Below are 21,330 nucleotides of genomic sequence, written 5' to 3' on the forward strand. Positions count from 1 at the left end.
AGATCTATTGAAGGGGTTTGCAGCTATTTTTTTTTCATGCACAGATGTGACACATCCTGCCCCAAAGATGTGCCGTGTTCATCAAATAGACACAGCTTCTTAGAACCGTGTTTGCAGTGTATCTCTCACATATGCGCGTTATGCATTAAAGGATTGTGTCGCTAATCGGAGGAGACGTAAACAGAGGTTATGCATTCTGCTGGATTTACTAAGATCAGGCAGTTTGTGGCTGTCAGTTTTTGTGGGGAAATTAAAAGCCTCTGAAAAGCAGGCATAAACAAATGGGATTTACGAGACTTACAAGAGCCGCAAGACAGCTTGTATTAGGCAAATTATGCAAAATCTGTGTTTACTAGAGCCTATTAACAAAAATCTGATTATTGGAAATAAGAAAAATACGCAATTAGGTTGTTAGTAATGAAGACCATATCTGATTATTGTAATAAATAATGAATGCGGAGCACAGATGGTGTAAGGAATGGAGGGAACCAGTGTAATGGTTCATGGTTTTGAAGGTTGGTTGCAAAAAGTGCAAGAGGGGAGCATAATTGCACAAGAGGGTGGAGCTGCAGAGGGGCGGCTATGACTGAGAGACAGACAGCCCATTGTGATAGTGAATAATAAAAAGGCACGCAGCCCGTAAACATATCCTGCTTCATCGATCTATTGATTCTGTCCTCAAAGGACCATAATTGAATAAACTTTGACTTACAAACTACAACAATTCCTGTCACACTCACTTATGGAAGCGCTGGACTGGAATTGTTATAGATTTTTGTTGTTTTTAGGTCAAATCAAAAGTGTTGGTGGATTATTATTAAGTATCTACATCTGAAAAAAGGGGACTTATACTGGACGATGCGTTTGGGCATTTTGGACAGTTTTACTGTAATTAGTAGAGTGTTTTCAATAGCTTCTTGCTAAAAATAAGTGTTTTTCTGAATTCTGGTGTCACCAGTGTCAGTGTCCAGAGTCCTGAGCGATCCAAGCCGGCAGGGGCAGGTCCACACCTCGGGATCGCACATTTTTCTGGTTTAATATACAGTTTATATTATTTTATGGTGACTATTCTCATGATCTCAGTATTGTATGATATTCTAGATGAAGCTTTATGGCTAATTCCTGCACATCTAAATGGATGTAAATGCTGAAATTTGCATTAATGTCAACCACCACTTTAAATAACCAAAGGCCAAAAAAAAAAAAAGTCGAGAAGGAACGAGAAACATCTTTCTGAGACACTTAATGATAAGCTCTAGTAATGCAAATGACATTTTTGAAATAAAGATTAAAAAAATATAAATATATGTTAAAATCACGACTTTGTGACGAGCAACTGAATTTCCTGCAAACCCGGTGGGTGGAGCTCATTCCTCATGTGCCTCAAGGAGGGAGGGCGTACCAGTGTTTTGTACTCAATCTGCTGGCGGATGAGCTTGTCCTCACTCAGGGAGTAGCGGGCCTCTCCAGTGATGGCGTCTATAGGCCCCTTCTCCATCTGCTGCTTGATGGCGCAGTATAGCATGAACAGAGGCTCCCCGGCACACTCCTGTGAACACACACAAAAACAGACATACACACAAGTGTGAGAGAATATCACATGATAAACACTCAAGCTCGCTTGAGTAAAAACACCTGCAAGTTCTCACGCTGTATTGTGCACATCAGATAATGTGGGATCACACTTTAAATTTAGATACTAGCCAAATAAAATCTGCAAGATGGACTGTTTTTAAAAAAACAAAAAAACAAACACACACACACACGATGTGTTGTTACAAGTGTGCTAACCTTAAGGAATCTGTGAAGGAGGAAGGCGAACCAGTTTGTCAGCATCTTCTCAGCAACTGACTCAGTTCTGGAATGAGAACGGGAAGAAAAACAAAATAGAAGTCAATTATTTCTCTTAATATCAGGCACGTTTTCGATAATAGAAATAATCCATAATTCATGTGATCATGTCCCAGTCCTTCAAGCCTCGTGTCGGCTCCTGGCTGGGTGCTTCTTACTGTTGGTTTTGCTTGTGCACTTCCTGCAACTCTGTGGTCACAGTGAATGAAAAGAACAGAGCAGAGCTGAGAGGCCATTTGTGTGTGCTCGGTTTGTGTGCATGCACATGTTGAAAACAGTGGGTGTTTGGGTGTGCGTGATGGTGTGTGTGCCTATTCACATGTGGTTGAACACAGCGGGACATCAGCAGCTGTGACAAGCCTCAGCTGTTGAGAGAGACGAGTGCTGTCACAGCCAGGTAACGCCTGATCACAGCCAAAACGATCTCCTCTCCTCTCATTTCCCCTCCTCATCCTCCCCTGCCTCGTCTCCCTTCCCAGTCAATCACACAGGGAGCTACAGCTGGCTGCTGGGCTTGATTGGCCATGAAAACACACAAGTGTGCACTGACCTCATGTCTATTTCTACCGGGAGCACGCATAGGCAGACAGTGTGTATACCTCTTTTATGATTCCTGCTAATTTTTCTGAATGCCAGACAAACGCCGCTCGATCCCACATAGCCCCCACCCCCACCCCGCCTAATTAGCAGCACTACAAAAACAAAAAGTCATACTTCACAAACAAAATACAAAACACAACCGGGTGGGAATGTAACATGAGCGGGAAAGATGAAACACTGCAGCTCATGTAGATGGATGGCTGAGGGGAATAACAACCAGTCGGGGAAAGTAGTTTCACTCAAGTACTGTACTTCAGTAGAATTTACCTTTATTTGAGTAGAGTATTTACATTTTAGAGGGCTTTATAATTTTACTCCACAAAATTTGCCTGAACCCAACAGTTTCTTTGAGGAGTAACACTTTACGTTGAAAACTTGGCTACGACTTCCAGTACTGCTTCAATATTTGAAGCCTGAAAACTTCAGGGGGACATAATCAGAGCTGCAAAAGCCGAACACCCACCACTCTAACATGACCTTCAGAGGTCAATGGGTAGAAAATTGAATGCTCCCAAGCACAGGAATACACATACACCATGTTGAAGGTGTGCTACTTTTTGATTCTTAAAGTAAAGTCAATATCAAATACTTTCCGACTTTTGCTTCAGTAGAATTCTCCATGATGTTTTTTTTTTTTTGTGTATTATTTTATCAGGGTATTTTTGATTTTTACTACAGGAAATGTGGATTTCTTTTACCACTGATAACAAGTTCCCATATATTTGAACCTTCTCTTCTACAAAAATGCATTCAATAAGGCCCTGTTCAGGTCTCGCCCCTCCTATAGCTCCACCACCCTCACACAAGTGGACTACACTACACTGTTTGCAGGAAAGCTCGTGATTGTTGCTTGGCCACTAATGATCCCTCCCCCCATCAGTGTGTACACAGGCGTTGCCAATTTAAATGGCAATAAACTGAAAAAAATAGTCTTTCTAATGTAGCGGGAAATGACTGTGATTACACTGGTGGATATGATGGAGGGGCCTTAGAGTGTAATATGCTGAACTGGGGATTAGCAGGAATCGAAGCAGCCAGGTATTAAAGACAAGCTAAAAAGCTTCCATCTCCTCAGAGCAAAATAGTGCAAGGGATGATTATACCTATTCAGACTCTGAATGGACCTAAAGGGAGATTATGACTATTACGGCGATAATTGCGTTAAGTCGTGTTTGAGAGCTATACGCTTCAGTTTGGGACCAAAGTCCAAGATTGTCTGAGCCAGGAGAGCTAATAACAGCCAACTATTCAGTCAGGGACACAAACGAAAGTGTCATCATTAAACTGAGTAATTTCTTCGCTTTTTATCACTTTTACACATACACAACTTTCCCTCAGCTGCAGGGCAGACGAGCAGAGGTTCTATTTTGAATGACATCTGAGCTGAGTTATAATGCTTGTCTCTCGAACCCGGAGGCTATTTCTCTGCAGACGAGCCCGCTGGCCGTCTATTGGCAGGTTGTTGAGAGGATGAAGCTGGGTGACGGTTTATTTGATGTCCGGGAAGGAGCTTACGTAGTAACGCGCATGTGTGTGCATTCTCTTTATTGTTGCACACACAAGATCTCTGGTCTTTGTGAATTCCTTTGTTTCCTTCACCTCTCTGTTTGTCAGAATGGCACACACAAAACAAAATCTCAATTTTAAAAACATAATACAGACGCACTACGAGTGCTGCAGGCTGTCTTTTCACACTGAATAAACCTAAATATATTGTGGATTCTTTTTTAGAAAATCCCACAAATCCCTCTGTAATTGCCCTCCTTCTTCTACAAGAATTCACCCCTTTTGGCCCCCTCCCATTCATCCCCCTCCTCGTGCTTACCATGTGCCCCTCCCTGCTTGTATGAGACTTGAATGTGTTAGAAGTTAATGGACCCTATTAAGCATTTTAATAAGCTCAGCAAGTCCCAAAGAAGGAAGTCAAATAAAGCCTTTTGTGCGGGGGCTGTGCTGACTCCCTAATATCTCTCCTTTTGAATGTTGGGGGCGAGACACACTTTGTTCTTCACCTTCTCCTTTTCCTTCTTGTCCCCTTCGTCATCTGTCTCAACTTCCTTCATTCTATTAATTGAGTTTCATTAATGAACAACTGGATTTCATTATCCCACACAGTGTTAAAGAGGGGTCTAGCATCCTCCAATCACTGTTCTCTTAATGGCAGCAAAGGTGGAGGGGGTGGGGTGTGTGTGTGTGTGTGTGTGTGTGTGTGTGTGGGGGGGGGGTTATATTAGCAGGCAGTGAAATGCCTTTCAATGAGACTAATGCCAAACACAAAGCTCGCCCCCTTAATAACGCTGTACTCCATTGCTCTGCATGGGCGGAAATCTCATTACAAAAACGCTGAGGAGAAAAAGAATATGAGATTGAAGAGTCTCAGGGTGATAGAAGCAACGTTTTCTGCTTCCATTAAAATAACCCTTTAAAGACAAGTAAAAGAAAAAAGAAACTGTGGAAAAACTTGGGATGTGGAGGAGGAGGAGGAGGAGGAAGTAGCTGACTATTTCTGCATGTTGGGCTGTGGGTCATCACATGTCAGAGGAGTTGCAGTAATAATGGACAGGCAGAGAGATGATAGCAGACAAGAGGAGTCTATTAGGAAGGGTTTGAACGAGCACTAGAAGGACAGCGTGCACAGTAAAAATGAGTGCAAAATGCTATTCAACCACCATGAGACATCAGATCCACTTGAGAGTGAGAAAGCTTAAAAGCTTTCAGGAGAATGTAAGTGCCCCGGAATCAAATATTTCCCTATCGAGACAAAAATGAATTTTTTTCTGAATTTCTGATCTTTAAATATCATTGAGAGCAACATTTCTGGAGGAGATATTGTGCATGAATGCACCCTTCAAACCTGATTCAAAGAACTTAAATGGAGATCTTTTCAGTACAAATACATGATGTACATGACAAAGTGCATGTTATCAGTTGCTTTTGCTGGATATAATAGATGGTGGGTGCTAGTGGATTTTGAAATCCTGATATGAAAAACTTTGGAGACCACAGGCATAATGACAGATTTCAAAGGTTGTTTTTTTTTTTTTTTCTTTAAACATTTAATCGTAACAGATGATAAAATCAAGACACGATTCCAGAGAATGACAGTAATTTGTGGGATTAAATGTTACAGGAAAAAAATGTCATGGCTGACGAGATGGAATGACTGTGATGTAACCAGTGCTACAAGCTAATGTACAAAACATCTGGTTGGTGATGCTTTTCAGTCAGCTCGCTCTCATTTGCTCTGTTCGATGTACAGTACCGTCGCTGTTCCTTCTACACTGCAGGGTTCTTAGTCATAAATACCAAACATATTTATAGTAAAGATTCAAGATTAGGGGGCTCCTATAGAGCTCGGCGTTGCGTGACTTATTTTGTTTGCACCGCCATGCTGGCAGGAAACGTCTGAGCAAAAATTAATTGTGTCAGTGATGAATACAAGAGGTCAGATTACACTCCCCTCTTTAAATCCAAGGCAGTTGAAAGATATATTTCAAGAAATGATAAATTACATATTAGCAAGCCTTATGGTACCTCTGTGCACTTTCTTTAGTATTGAAACAACAGGAGCAGCACTTTGGACTGGAAGGGCAAGCGTCCCTTCAGCTTAGTTACGCTATCCATACTGTGCTATCCATACTGAAACACTATCATTACGCCTGTTAACACTCAAACTAACTAGAGGTCCATTTGGACAGATAATGAGCCTGGGAACACCTTTGCCATTGTTGGTAGTGGCAAATTGTCCCCCAAATTGACCCGATTATCTTGAGCTTAGAGGCTAAAGTAGTGAAAGAAGCCCACCTATGGTAAAACACACGCAGCCCACCATTAATGGAACCAGTGGCTGCTGCACGTGTTGAATCTTCAGTGACTATTAAGCTATTCTCTGCTTCCTCATCTCAGTGACAACCATTCGATTCCCATCCCGTTTATTGTGCTGAGAAGTGTTTCATGTGCATTCATTCTCATTCTATTGATGAACCACTCCAGCATTCTTTTAGGACATGAACAGAAATTCAAATGAATGGAAATTTAATGAAGTGCAACATTTAGATGCATATTTATGAACTACTGTAAGCATATTAAGGGCTACAAAGTCAAATATACTGTCAGAAAATATATCCTCTGAATCTCAGCAGGCTTGTGATGGGGGGGGGTTGTTTTATTCAATCTACCTGCAGCCCTGCAAACTAGGCAGGAAGAGACACATTCTTTATTGCTTTTTTTTATCAGAAATCTGAAAATTATTATAGACATATCTATAGTTATGACTCTATTAAGCTAAGAGTGTAGTGAGTGTAGACTGATAGAAATTAATCTATCATTCCCAACAAAGTATAGATAGTGCATCAGCAATTAAACACTCAAATGTAAAAAAAAAAAAAAAAAATACTATCAGGAGATAATCAGCCATGTGAGAAAAGGTGTGAGAGGAATACTAAAAACTAAGTGTTGGAGGAAGACAAGAGAGGCAGGCGGCGACGCAGCATTCATGTTAATCAGGGTTTACATGCGGCATCTTTAATGTGCTGCCCGCAGTGGTTAGACAGTTATCAGCAGGGGGTGTTCAGAATCTCTCTTATTATCTATTTATTCTATTATATTGAATTAGCTGAATGGATATGTTCTTTTATTTTCTTTACAGATTAAAAAAGATAGCTCATCTATCAATCACTTTGATCTTCTTTTTTTAATTCGTTTAAAAAAAAAAAAATATATATTTATTTAGGATGTTCCTGCACACAAATCAGTTCTCTCTTCATCCTTCCTCCTTCCTGACATCTATTGTGTAGCTCTTGTAACATTAATGTCTTAGAAAGTCTGAGCGACTGCTCGTCTCAAGAGAGCTACAAGAGATGCCCGGAACAAGGATTTACAAATACTCATTAGATTTTCTGTCCTGTCTGTAAGACTAAATTGAGGGTTTAAATAGTTCGATAGTGGGTCAGAACAAATGGGTGAATAAGAACATTTCACGTATGAGGCCCATCGCTAAGGCAGGTGAACACAAATTCAATAACCAGCATCCAGGAACATTTTATACCTAAAATTCTGGACTTTGCATTATATTAACTAAGTAAAGCTGAAACAGCACAATCAGAGCTGATCAAACCAAACCGACAAGGTTAACTGAGCAGACAAACTGGCGAGACTGATGACAGATGATCCAACAAAAACAGAGAGAAGAAATGGAAATAAAAAACGACAAAACTGATGGAGCCGTTGATGAGGCAAGAGGGCAAAGCGGGAGCTGATTAGTTGGGAGTAAAGCTGACAAAGACAAATTCAATTAGATTAACTGATAAGGAACAGGTGGAAACACAAGGCATGAAGAAATACCGACATACATCAACAAGCGTGTTGTACGGTTGCACGCATAATTGTGCACGACTCAAACTGGATGTACATAGAAGCTATGAGTGAGGTTTGTACGCTTTTAACAACTAAATGCACAACAGGACCAATGTCTTTGTCTACTTTAGCACTGGACTGTGGTTTTGTTATTACTGCAATAAACAGCTTCCGCCTCACTGCTGTCCACACCTCCATGGTCGTAAACGACACAAAGCAGGCAGCGATTGCTGTTTTTGAAATGTAATATTCTCATTAATAATAATGCTCAAAAATAAAAGCTAAATAGTGTGCTTTGTAAATGTTGCATCGGTGGTTTTGACCACAAAAGAGTGAAAAGAGCAGGCGACCGTAAAAAGCCATGCTATACTGTAGCTCGCACTGCTGCTTGTGTGATAATTGTTATTCGCTCAAAAGGTCGAGCACGCTAGCTCGTGGACACGGTCCCCCTCTGAAGACAAGCATTACATGACAGCAGAGCGTCGGGAGGAGCAAAGCTCTTTGCTACAACTGCTGCTTCGTGTCTTGGGATGCACTTTCATCCCACTGTAATATAAATGAAGGAATGGGTTTGGTGACCCGGAGGTCCTCCTTGTATGTTGGTTCTCTTCTGTAGAAATGTGAGGGAACGCGAGCTTACCAATAATTCATACACAACTACATTCAGAGTGACCGCTTACACTACTCATCTTCTTAGAGCAGACTGGATCCCAATGCAGTCAACAAAGTAGTGTTAGTATAGCATCCTGGTACACAGGTACATCTGCACACCGTAAAGAAACATAAGCATTTGTTTACATGCTGCTACTTTATTCATATTAGAAAACAAAGGGGAGGGGCAAGCATCTCACTATCAAAAGAGCTAATGGACTGAGGAGAGTCAAAAGAGAAGACAGCTGAAGAGGAAAATGGCACTGACGCACTGCCAAGCAGCCTCACTCTACGCCCTGCACAAACACAATCACTGCTTGGAGATGGGCTCAATCTATCTTCACAGATGTGTGTGTGTGTGTGTGTGTGTGTGTGTGTGTGTGTGTGTGTGTGTGTGTGTGTGTGTGTGTGTGTGTGTGTGTCAGCTGGCTGGCTTGATGAGCTTGGCTTTTCTCTAAATAGGCAATGAGGAAGACAACAACAGCAAAGAGCCATGTCAAATTGATAATCCCTTAAATTCTTTTGAAAACTGGGGAGGAAAATGTAAAAAACTACGGGCCATTTAGCCCTCCAGACTACAGGACGCAAGGATTACACATCGCTGGGTTCCTAATAAGAGAGGATAATACGAATTTAGAGATGATGTGGGGCCCTGCTGTCATGTGAAATCACAGCTTAATCCAGGTCTATTTGTCAATGTGTCGCTTTTCAACCTCCTTATGCTTCTGTGTGTCTGGTAGTTATTTACTCTGACTATCAAGAGTCACTAAAGGAAGATCTCCATCAGAAAGAAAAGCAGCTGCCTCACTCTCATTTTCTCTGCTTAACACTTAAACAAACATGCACTACCGTCAAAGGGCTTTGCTTTGTACATTCTGTACATTCGGACCCTACTTTTGATATTCAGTCTGTTACCTGGTTTCTAAAACCAAAGAGCCAATAAAGCAGCTGAGGACACACAGGCAAAGACCTAGCAGGTGTTTAAAGTTTTAGCACAGCATCACTCTCCCAGAAAACAATGTACACTTGAGACACATGGATCATGAAAAAAAAAAAGTTAAGTTGAACCGCCTCTGAATGTTTTATAAGGAGACCAAGCCTGGAGGATAAGTGAAACTGACATGGCATTGAGAGAGTCGAGGGAAAGATGGAGCGCATGATAGAAGAGCCAATTATGCAATGGGTTCAGATGTTTCTCCTGATGTGAAGAGTGCATGGTGTTTATCTCTGCATACTGTACAAGTAGTACTCATTACAAGCTTGATTCTGTGAAGCATCAATAAGCGAAACACAAGGGAAAATCTGAATGTATTCCACCCACCAGAAACAGGGAACTTCTGTCTATACGTATCAACATCCTCCAGCACTGTGCTTCTTTATGGACTCAGCTTTCTGTATCTGCATGAGTATTATACCCCTATATGATTGGATCTTAAATTTAGCAGTTCTTTTTTTTTTTTTTTTTTTTTGTCCATCTGGGCAGAAATTAATCCGATCAAACATCGTCAACTGTTTTGTACGACTTATAGAATTCTCTGGTAGATCAGCAGAGTATCGACCTGAAAATGTATGCGTTTGTGTAAGATATGTTAATGCATGAATCCAAAGGCAAATTAAGCCTTTAAGTTGAAGTCTTTTGGTCTTTTAAGTCTCTTGCTATTAAAGCTGTTAGGGGCAATATTCAAATCTTATTCATATAATTTAAATTGACACATTTAAGGTTTTATATTTGACATTTAATGCAAAAATATCACACAAAAGCACCAGGATGTACCTTCCTTATTATGTCTCAGCTCTGAAAAAGCAGACCAAACACAATTTAAGGCGTTTTTTTTTTTGTTGTCCTGCAAATGATCTTTTCATCCCGGTAGGTAATTACGAACAAACATTTATTTAATGAGTCTGCAAAAATGCTAGCAAAAATTGTGAGCATGCCAACCACCTTAATAGCCAGCGAGCTAGAAAGGGTCGAGGGAAGGACGACACACCATTTTAAGAGAGGTGCTGACAAGCAGGAAGGAGGACGGTCGCTCTCTCAATACTAAAATGGTTTATTAAATTAGGAACATTTTGACAAGACGGTTTTCTTCAAGGTAGAAGAAGACTGCCATGTCCAAGCGTTGGTGTGCAACTGTCCTCCTCAAAGCTTGCAACCTGAACATGAAGGATTACGCAATTTATAGGTATTAAGAGTTTGATGATATCGATGAATGCAACTGCTATCTTGTTTTAACGTGGGAGCGCATGACGCCGTTAATCCACTATATCACCACATGAAAACAGTTTGATGTTATGTGTTGACGATAGATTTAAGGAAAGATCAAGCAGGAAGACTTCCTTTTTAGTCAATCAAATTATTTAAATCATTTTGAGAGTTTTGTGTTTAAAGGTAAAATAGATGCATAATATGGCTTGGTTACAGTATTATTAGCTGTTAGTGGTTAAACACAGAATTCCTGCTTTTGCCCTTTAAAGTTGTACAAATATCGGGATGTTTGGTAGCTGAATCGCCCTGCAATACATCGTTTATTGCTGAGTTGCGACCATGTTATTGTCCTGGTCAACATGTCATGATAATATGTAGTCACAGGTTACTCTGTGATTCCCACCCCTCCTGTGAGCAAGTGAATCAGGCTTGTGCTACTAGAAGACATCCCTCATGTATGTGTGTGCGACCATGCGCTGTTACCTGCGCAGCAGCAGCTTGGGGTGGTTCTTGCTCTCCAGGTTGCGGCCAATGAGATCCGACAGCAGGTGTTTGAGGACATCGGTGGCGTACTCCAGCCGTCCTTGCAGGGCCGTCATGATGAGTGAGGCCACATTGCCGCGGTCCCTCATGGAGAAAGAACGCTGCATCTCCAGTGTTCGGATGAAGGTGAGCAGGAACACTTTGTTGTTGATGAGCTGGCCAAACAGCTTCAGCGCTTTCTCCACATTCTGCTGGCCATTCCCTGACACCTGGACGGAAGAGGGAAGGAGAACAAATGTGTTTTACTGCTAATAATTGCAACTGTGTGCAGCAACAATGAGCTGAACTGGGTTTTGTAAAGGATTTCTGCTCTTCATCCTGACCTTGTCTGAAAAAACTAACGATTTTTCCAATGGCACCAAACTCTTTCTCACATTTCACTCCGGCAGACAGAAGTTCCCACTCATGGTGAGTAACTGAGAAGTTCCTAATCAATTATTGACCTGGGTCTGTTAAAGATCTTCAGCTAGCAGCCACTTCACTTTCATGTCAAATGTCAAATAACTTGCCAGGGTAAGACAATCCTAGACTGACAGTACAGTGTGTGTGTGTGTGTGTGTATTGAGTGTATGTCACTGGAGCAATTTTGACAGAAAAACCTTGGTTAAAAAAATAACTGCTTACTGACCATCAATGTGCAAATGAGTGAGGTCTAATTGTACCGTCTAGGCCAATCTACAAATAAAAATGTTGCATGTCTTCCTCCCCTCTTCAGCGCTGCCCTGCCCCCATGAAGATGAGCAAAACATGTTAACCAACACGATTTTTTCCTTTAGTGGAGGAACCCACAGCCCTGCCTGAGGATTGGAAATTACTCAGTTCATTACTCCTCATACTGCAGCCACTGGTGGATGAAATAGCCATGTGCTGGGACCCTGTTTTCCATGAGGGAGCATACGTGTGACGTGTATATGTTTCCCAGTGTGATGGGCTACATTTGTGTGTAGATGATACCAGAGGGAAGAAAGGATAAGAGGCCCACTGGTACCCTTTCTGCTTCTGAAAGTTACACAGCAGGGGGAGTGCTAAATGCACACGCCCACGCACGCATGCACGCACACACACACACACACACACACTCCTCCATATCTCCTTTGTTTTACTTCAGTTTGACTTTCTGCTGCCCTCTCTTAATACATTATGTGCTTATGTGTCTCTTTTTTCATCTGCTGCTGTCTTCCTATTTTTCTGTCTCTCCTTACCTCCAGTTCTCTGAGGACAGGATGATCCTCTATGCCTGGGAAGAGGACCCTCATGGCATAGGTCCTGTAGTCCAGATGAGGGATACCAGCTCTGTCCAAGTCACTGGTGAGCTCATTGATGTCTGTCTGCAGCTCAGCAAAAGCTTTGAGAGAAAAAGAGTGGGATCAGATTGAGGAAATACTTACTGTATTGAAATGTTCTTTAATCCCTAAGGACAAATATGGGAATTGTACTCATTTTCATAGTGTTTACTATGGTTATGATGACCCCGATATTTGAAAGTTTGTCTTCACTTCAGAGAAACTCTATATTTCACATTCTAGCCTCTCAAACACACATACTTCTCACTCATTTTTATCTACCAGTCAATAAATTGGTTGCAGCAAAGGGCCCAGGAGTGTGTGAGGCTGCAGGTGAGCACTAGTTAATTGGCTCCATCCTGACTGACTCCTGTTCAGGCCCCCGGCTCCGTTGCTCTGCTTTGTCGCCCTTGGGGATGCCCCCCGCATCTTTAGCCTATCACAGGAACAGCAGCAGTCCCCCAAACACCTTCCCGACCAGTCTTAGCCCTCCCCTCCTGGCTCCCCTAACTCACCCGCGACTCCTGGATTTACACACTGACACATGGGCTCACATACACACGTGGACTGAGGAGGAACCCCAGGTACCCATCTAAATCTACCCCAGAGGGCATTCGACTCCAGACCACTGCTAATGGTTAAAACATTAATCTTCTTCTTTCCCAAGGCTGCCTGTGTGTGACTGATTCCTCCTGTTTGCCTGCTCTGTGTCTGCCTATCCGTCCATCTGTCCCTCATTTGGACATTGTAGGAGTTTGCTGCAATGGGAAGTTTTTTTCTCACTGCATTATAGCACCGGCAGAGACTGTCAGGGGTAGCTGGAGGGGATAAGTAATAAGGTCCTCCTCCTCTTGCTGATGCCACAGCCTGTTAAACATAAACCTCACGTCGGCTGTCTAAAAGATTGGATATAATGACCCCATGATGACATCATCATCAGCGTTTATTTGAGGGCATTCGTGTGGAACATTATGTTGTACGAGTGCAGTCAATACACTCAGTGAACCGCTATATAGGGTAGTGGTAGAGGGAGGTCAGCGTGAGGTTATCTAGTGTCCTTCCACTGGCGGCAAAAGGTCAAAGTTCAGATGAGCTACTGTGCTATCTGTTAACCCTGAGCCACAAGGGAGGAGTGTGTTTTAAAGCTGCTGTGTGTTGGATAACTGTGATGAATTTGCACTTTCGTGTAGCCAAAGCACACTGTGCAGAGCCATAAAAAACACACACAGTTGACACACGTATACAAACACAAACATGGAATTGCCTGTTATGATGCGAATGAAATGTAATAAAAATGACGCGTCTTTTGCCGCGGAGCGGTTGATGTTACACCAATGAGAGACTCTGTACTGATGTGTCAGTGTGTGTGTGAGTCTGCATCCAAACTAGCAAGCAGGGATGGGTCAAACACAGGACAATGTGTATCTGAGTGCTCCAGCATATAACCAGAGTGACTCACTGGTCAATAAACCACACAGAGCACCAGTGATTTACTCACTACAGTACACACACAAACACACAACGTATCTATGCCCGCTATGTGAGCATGCATGTGAAATGCACCTGCCGTCGCATTCTACTGCATGAGAAATAGAACAGTGTGTGGAATAAGGATGCACATGTTTTCAATGAATGCACTGCAAATAATACCAGACAATTCCTTTGAACTATCCTGAAGACAGAAAAAAATGTGAGTAATATTTTTCGATTCCGGCTGGATAACGTCATGACTGAACACTATCTGCTGTATGAACTAAATTATGGTATTATTCACAAACATGGAGTTTGCGGAAGAGATAACAACTGTCACAGAAAATAAAATAAATGCTTTAGGAGTAACTTTAAAGAAAAAGACCTGTTATTCGAGGAGCAACTCATTCTTGGACATCAGCTTACCAAATAAGTAGATATCAGTTTGTACAATTTAACAGTTCTGTAGTGAGCCAGCGTTGCTCTTGACCTGTCAGGTCAGCTACGTTGTTCAATTACCAACCTTCTTTACACTCCAGGGCAACTCGGGATTCCAGGTTGTCCATTTGCATCTGCAGGCGCTTCAGGGTGAGGTCATTTTCTCTGGACTTTCGCTTGTAGGCGATGAGGACGAGGATGACAATGATGAGGAGGAGGCCTCCACCGGCTGCGATGCTGACGATCGCTGGAAGGGTCAGCAGGCTGTCAGACATGATGTGGACTGCACCAGGAGAGACGTGGAGACCGCCGACCTGAACCTGTGGAGACATGAGCATGAGAGGAATGTGTCATTTCCTTCAGGATATAGTGCTAGAAATCCTCCCCATAATAAGAACTTGTCATATTGTCAATCTTGTGTCGTTATACTGTAGGTATATTAGCACAACGTTATCCTGTAATATTATATATATATATATATATATATATATAAACATATTACATTTCCATTGGTTTATTTTGGATTTAGACTATAAAGATTAGATTATGGACTGATGTAATTTTCACAGGGAACTAGGTCACATAACAAGGAAGCCACTGAATAATAAATTATCCATTGTCTGTTCAAATGTTAAATACATAGATGTTAGATTGTGTAAAAAGGGGTGTGTCCTGTCTAGTAGACATGACAACAACAAAAAAATCAAAACAAAACAAATGAATTTTGTATTACAGTATACATACAGAGTAGCGATATCAGTAACATTACATGGAGTACGGCTCCCTAAGAACATTTTTCTTGTTTTTTTTCGCCAGCTCGATCAAAATTTATATGGTCCTGCAAGAAAATGTTGTGATTCTGTTTTTTTAAACCTCCACTTTATCACTAGGTTCTAATGTGCTTTTAAAATGATCATACAAAGAAAACCCCAAAATATAAAACGGCAAAATAATACACCTGTTGAGTAATATTTCTGCTAAAACTGTTCCGATCCGTGATAACAACAATGCAAACCCTGTGAAACCTGAGGTAAATATTATGTGCTGGCATTGATACCGGGTGCAAACACATGCAGCCACCTACACACTGATGTTGAGAGGAAAATACTTGCGGGCTTGAACTCAATAAGTGAGCAGGCAACTAAAAATAAGTGCAGCAGATTCTGCCAGAACCTTTTGACAGCTAGAGCAAACTCAAACTGTTCTACCTTTAACCCCTTTCCTTCAGCAGAATGAAGAATGACGAGCACGAAGAATCGAGTTTAGAGGCCAAATATTATAATTACAACTGTGGAGACGGATGCACGTTGAGGAAAGACATGCAGAAGGAAGTGCTGATACCAACCATGACTTTGTATTGTCCGGTGAGGTTGGGCGGCTCACACAGCAGCTGGCTCTCAGACACGGTCACCGAGCAGGGAGTCTCTCCAATCAGTACCGTGTAGTTAAGCTTCACCCCTCCTGATGCTGGTGGAAGCAGGTTTCTGCCCTGTAGGCACATGGAAATGGACAGTGGGGTGCAAAATTAGAAGAGCACACGCGACACATGGCCCGGTGAAAATAAGACAATTTCACAAACTCACGAAGCCAATATATCACCTAAATACCCAGTAAATTAGATCCATAGGGTTGGGCGCAGGTGGGGCCAAATATGAGCACATACTGGGATCAAAGGAGGCGCCGTGAGAGGGAACAGCTGCATATCACCATGAAAGAATAACATATAATCCTCGACTGAGTCCAGGTCTTCCAGTAAATAGGAGCTATGAACCCAAATAATGGGAAGTGACACAGAAAATCAGCTGATGAAAAGACATCAGCCGTTTTTGAAAACGTTTTCAAAATTCATACATTTGAATGACAAACTCTGTACCTTTAGGATGATGGGGGAGCCTGGTTTTTGCTCCAGTACACCAGTGGTGCTTAAAGGCTCAAAATAAGGGTTGGGGTAGTAGAGGAGGTTGGTGTTGTTGTAGACCAGCAGCGCCTGGACGTTGTTGAAGATGAACCCAAACTCATCCGCATGTTTAACTGTGTCCAAACTTGGATGGTACTCTTCCATCAGGGAGGGAGCGTAGCAGCTCATACTGGTCGTGTTCAACACTTTACACACCTGGTGGGAGTGAAGGAAGACAGGAGAAAAAAGGGTTAGTGGAAATATTTTCAGATGGCACCGGCACTCAGTTTGCCCACATGACAGTCTGAGCCCCTTGAAATAAAGCAAGTACTGTGAACCAGGTCATTAAGAAGAGACGAGCACATTTGGTTTATGTTTTTTAGGCTCCAAAAATAAATGCTTCAAGCCGATCCAGAAGAGAGCACTGGGTTTGTTTGCTGTAACCTTAAGTGTGATCTTAACTGAAACACATTGCTAGAACACGAACCCTGCAGGGAAGGAACCTAATATTTGGAATATAAAATCCAAAATCTTTTCAGTGAGAGGGATTTATTGTGTGTCATTAAATCCATCTTTATTGCAGAGGAAGCTGCCATAAAAGTAAAAATAAATTGCTGTAACTGCTTCACTGAAAAACACTGGAGGACATCAACCACAAAGGATGGAGGCACTTCTCCTCCATCTCCTCAGGTAGAGGTTGAGCTATGGCTCTTTTATTACTTCTCTCCAGTTTGCCCAGATGAGAGACCTGTCTTCCATCCATCGTCCCTGGCTCAGCTCTGGAGGGAAGGGGAGGATTGATTGCTGCACAGCACTCTGCTCCGATTGGTTTTTATCTACTTTAGCTCCCTCCCTGCTTTCTCTCTGGGGAAGAAACTTAATTAGAGGTAAATATCATCAAAGCTGCTGAATGCTGGCAAATACCACGCCTCCTACCTGTTGTCTGAGGCTACAGAGCAAGCTGGAGAAATCGATGCAAACTCATTCTGCGTAGGTTACACCAATTCCATTTTCATCTGCATGGTGCAAGGTGAGCTCTAGGACTGCAGAGACGGATGAAGGGTCTCCTTATGTTTTTGCTCTTGGATATTGACTATAAAACTGCTGGCATGTTTTGTCCATGTGGAGCATGTAATCTAAATTGGAAAATTTATTAATTCAGAACTTCTTTGCAATTGGTGTGTTTCAGCCAAATACCAGCTGGCAAATGCAGCAAAAGCACTCTGAAATATAATGTTTCCCTGGTGGTGTGGCATTCCCGCTTTATTTACTATATCAGTAGAGCATGACAGAGGCAGGAGGATAAGCCCTTTTAAAAATAGCTCGACGAGACGGGCCTTCTGACACACTTCCACCAAGTTAAGGTGAAACACAGAGTGAGACATTTCGGAATATTCATTCTAAGAACATCAAACTAATGAAAACCAAACAATGCAGGTTTAAAAATCAAGTATCTGTACATGCTTATGCATGATAAAACTAGAAAGCGCTCAGACAGGCACAGTATGCTACATGGAGGATTATGAAGATACTTTAGTGTATTATCCTAATTTTTATTCCCAACTGCCAAAAATAGGTCCACCGGATCGCCAATCCAGAACACGATCCATGCCACCTCCAGGATCTTACATCCTCGAATGGTCTCTGTGGATTTTGTCAAAACATACTCATATTTTCCGCTGATATTGATCATTGGATCGAAAATTAATTTCTCAGAGTCACAGATGAAGTCATTTGATCAAAATTCAACTATGACGTTTCCAGAAAAATTCCACAAACAAATGTATCTAGCTGATGTCTAGAACAGCCTTCGGGACCCATCCATCCATATTCTTCTGCTTATCTTGTTCAGGGTTGGGGGGGGGGGGGGGGGGGGCTGGAGCCTATCCCCCTATCCCAGTGGCTTTCGGGCAAGAGGCTGGGTTCACCTTGGACGGGTCACCAGTTCAGCACAGGGCCAACACATAGAGACAGACAACCATTCACACTCACAGCCACGCCTGCGGTCAATTTAGAGTATCAATCAGTCTCGTCCCCTCTTGATATCTTTGGACTGTGGGAGGAAGCTGGAGTACCAGAGAGAACCCACAGGAACAGGGAGAACATGCAGACTCCACACAGAAAGATCCCGTGCCTGAGCTGGGACTCAAACCCGGAACATTCTTGCTGTGAGGCGACAGTGCTGATCCCTGCCTTCATCCACATTCTGATCAAAATCGCCTAACCTAAATTTTTAACCTAAAATTAATCTAAATCTATTTGTTTTTGAGGTATCCTGCCAACAAACAAAAAAAAAACCAAACACCTGCAATCTCATTACCTCCTCTGTAGAGGTAATTATGGTGAAACAACGTGTCTTTCCCAGTATGACACTGATTTGTGCTTTGCAGTTTCAACGATGTTTTCTGGGTGTGCAAAATGGATATAAAGCATTTCATAATCATGTGAATTCCATTTTGTCAGGTCCTACAGACATGTTTACTTTCTTGAATATCATACGGTGAACTAGAAGCACTCAGAGAGCTTATTCTACTCCTCCACCCAGGAGGCGATGTGGACACAGACTATTTACCATCACAATCAATTTGATCCAGATTGCATCCAAACAAGCAATCATGCTGCTGCCAGGTACTTAAAAGTTTAAATTGCAACAACCTTTAATGTCAGGTATGATCTGAGCTGCTTTCGCACTGTTGGGATGGTGACGTGTTCTACAGACGGACGCGGAAACTCCTGCAGTGTCCCTGTGACTGTCATGTAAGATCAGCGAGACATTTCCAAGTCAGCTCCACTTCTGACTACCATCTGCTCTGCTGGAGATGGATACTGGGAGTATTTGTCCTCACTTTCACTTTCTCTCTCTTATTTTCCCTAAATCCTTGCCTCGGCTGCATCCTGTCAGGACAGAGAGCTGCTGCCATCATGTAGGAGGTTTTTCTGGCTTGTGGCAGCAAGTGTGTGACGTGTGTAAGTGACGATCAGATAAATAACAATGGGTAAAATGGGGCATTGAGGGATTTGATAAAACAAATGACATATTTGGGTTCTACTGTCAATGGGATTATCAGTGACAGTCAATCAAAACATGGTGACACCACTGCATGACTTCTACCTGAGAATAAATTGGTATTACATACTTTTCCCTAAGACATATAATGCATTCCGCCTGCACTATAAATCTATCTGGGAGTGTATAAAGAAGTTTTAACATCCCATCAACTTGTCAACAGAAAATCTATAATGTGCAGTCATGACATTACGAGGTACACCTTCCACACATTACAATATGTATTTTTGGCTCCTGGCTCTCTCTCTAACTCATCTCTGTGCTGCCAACTAAAGACTATACAGTAGTACTTCATTTCTTTAGGCCATGTAGAGAAAGAAGCTACACATTGTTCTGCATTGATAAAGTGAAATGAGGTCAACAGATAGAAAAAAATAATTGGAATCTTGGCCTCATCTGTCTTGGCTCTCTAGTGTTGGATGAAGCCTGGGTGTTTTTAAGGCAGTAACACTCCAACGCCTCTGGCTGAATACATTACCATGATCTACTGTGGCGCTGCAGCCCACTCAACCATTCAAAGGTCTCTGGCCAGGGTAGCAGAGAGAAAGATAGAGGGAGAGGGTGAGAGTGTTAAGACTACAGGACAACATAGGGTGCTTGTGGAGATGTGCGTAGGAGAGATGCGATGGGTCAGCGAGTCAGAGGTCACCTGGAGGCTAGCATCAGTAGCTAGTCAGTAGCTGTTCTGCTGTTATACTCCTACACGCTGACTATTTTCCTGGCAGCCTGCTGTTCCAACCAACTGCTAATACTGGCATCGGTTCTAACTTCTGCAACGATCCATCAATATGAAGTTTGTGTGGTATAGTGCTGAGCCAACGTGCCTCTGAGGTGCTGGAAGGAGGATCATTTGTTGGAGGTCTTGCGATGAGGGTGTGACTAATTTACAACATCCTCTCTACACTGCTGCATGCATTTCCTTGGTTTAGAGACAATGCCAAATCCACACAACAGAAACGCAAAGAGTTTATACGCTCCTCCTCCAGACTTTGATGATGGTGCTGAGGTATAGGACAAAATGATGCTTGAAATACTGTGGAGTAATATACGATGTGGTCAGCTAGTGGGTCAGAGGGTTTTTTTTTGGCAATAGACACATGCAGTATGTATGTGTGTCAATGTTTACACATACCCCGCGGCACAAACAAAGCCGTTTCTATGGAGATTCACGACAGATTCTCCGTTTACCTTCATAAACTATTCAAACAAAGCTGTTTCTATGGAGATTTACGACAGATTCTCCATTTACCTTCATAAACTATTCAAACAAAGCAGTTTCTATGGAGATGGTGTGATTTCAAATGCAAAAAAAGGAAAGAAATTGGAAAAAGTGAGATGCGGTCAGTGTAGTTGTTTCCACTGATAACAATGATTACTTTCTGCAGTGCAATGCACGCTCACATTGTGCATCACTGACACACCCGGCATGTTGCAGGCTGTAGATACAAGCATACAGCTTATTTTCTAAATTTTTATTTTATTTTTAGGCACAATGCCTCATCACAGTAAATGTCACTCTGCTATTGACCGGAGCTCATCATTAAGGCACTTCTGCTATTTGTGGAGCGATTTCGATTTGTTTCGGTGGTGATCAGACTCATACTTGTCTACGGACCACTCAGTGGACAATGGTTCAAATCAGCTGATTGAGATTCTTCAAGTTGAGCTTAGACAGGCGTCCATTTCCTCGCTTGAGTTTGGACAGAGAATGACTGGTGTTTATGACCCTCCATAGCGGTGATCCGCAAGTATTCTCTTCCAGAAAAGTGGGCAGGAATATTAACGCTCCTGTTCTACAAAACAGCTAAAATGGGTACATTTTTAAGAGATACAGTTTATGGAGGAAGACAATGTGTTGCATGATAATTATTCTAAACCAGGTAGACACTGGGACAGACAAAGAATTGGGATATTTTTTGGGTTGTATATGAAATTAGGGTATTTGTTTTTAATTCAAAAATTGTACTGA

General features: G+C 42.1%; 1 protein-coding gene across 2 annotated transcripts in view; it reads right to left on the reverse strand.

Moving 5' to 3' along the window:
- The window catches only part of plxna2 (plexin A2), a 195,209-nt gene that overhangs the window by 22,673 nt on the left and 151,206 nt on the right, over positions 1 to 21,330 (reverse strand). For both annotated transcript variants that reach the window (XM_086213282.1, XM_086213283.1), the window contains exons 18-24: positions 16,271 to 16,510; positions 15,743 to 15,886; positions 14,483 to 14,717; positions 12,409 to 12,551; positions 11,147 to 11,415; positions 1,792 to 1,858; positions 1,403 to 1,549 (exon numbers count right to left, since the gene is read on the reverse strand). In XM_086213282.1, coding sequence (XP_086069408.1) covers positions 1,403 to 1,549; positions 1,792 to 1,858; positions 11,147 to 11,415; positions 12,409 to 12,551; positions 14,483 to 14,717; positions 15,743 to 15,886; positions 16,271 to 16,510 — 1,245 coding nt within the window. The remainder of the gene's footprint in view (positions 1 to 1,402; positions 1,550 to 1,791; positions 1,859 to 11,146; positions 11,416 to 12,408; positions 12,552 to 14,482; positions 14,718 to 15,742; positions 15,887 to 16,270; positions 16,511 to 21,330) is intronic.

Source organism: Aulostomus chinensis, chromosome 9 (genome assembly GCF_037954235.1).
Source record: "Aulostomus chinensis isolate RoL2024-O1b breed Wild chromosome 9, RoL_Achi_v1.0, whole genome shotgun sequence".
Taxonomy (NCBI): domain Eukaryota; kingdom Metazoa; phylum Chordata; class Actinopteri; order Syngnathiformes; family Aulostomidae; genus Aulostomus; species Aulostomus chinensis.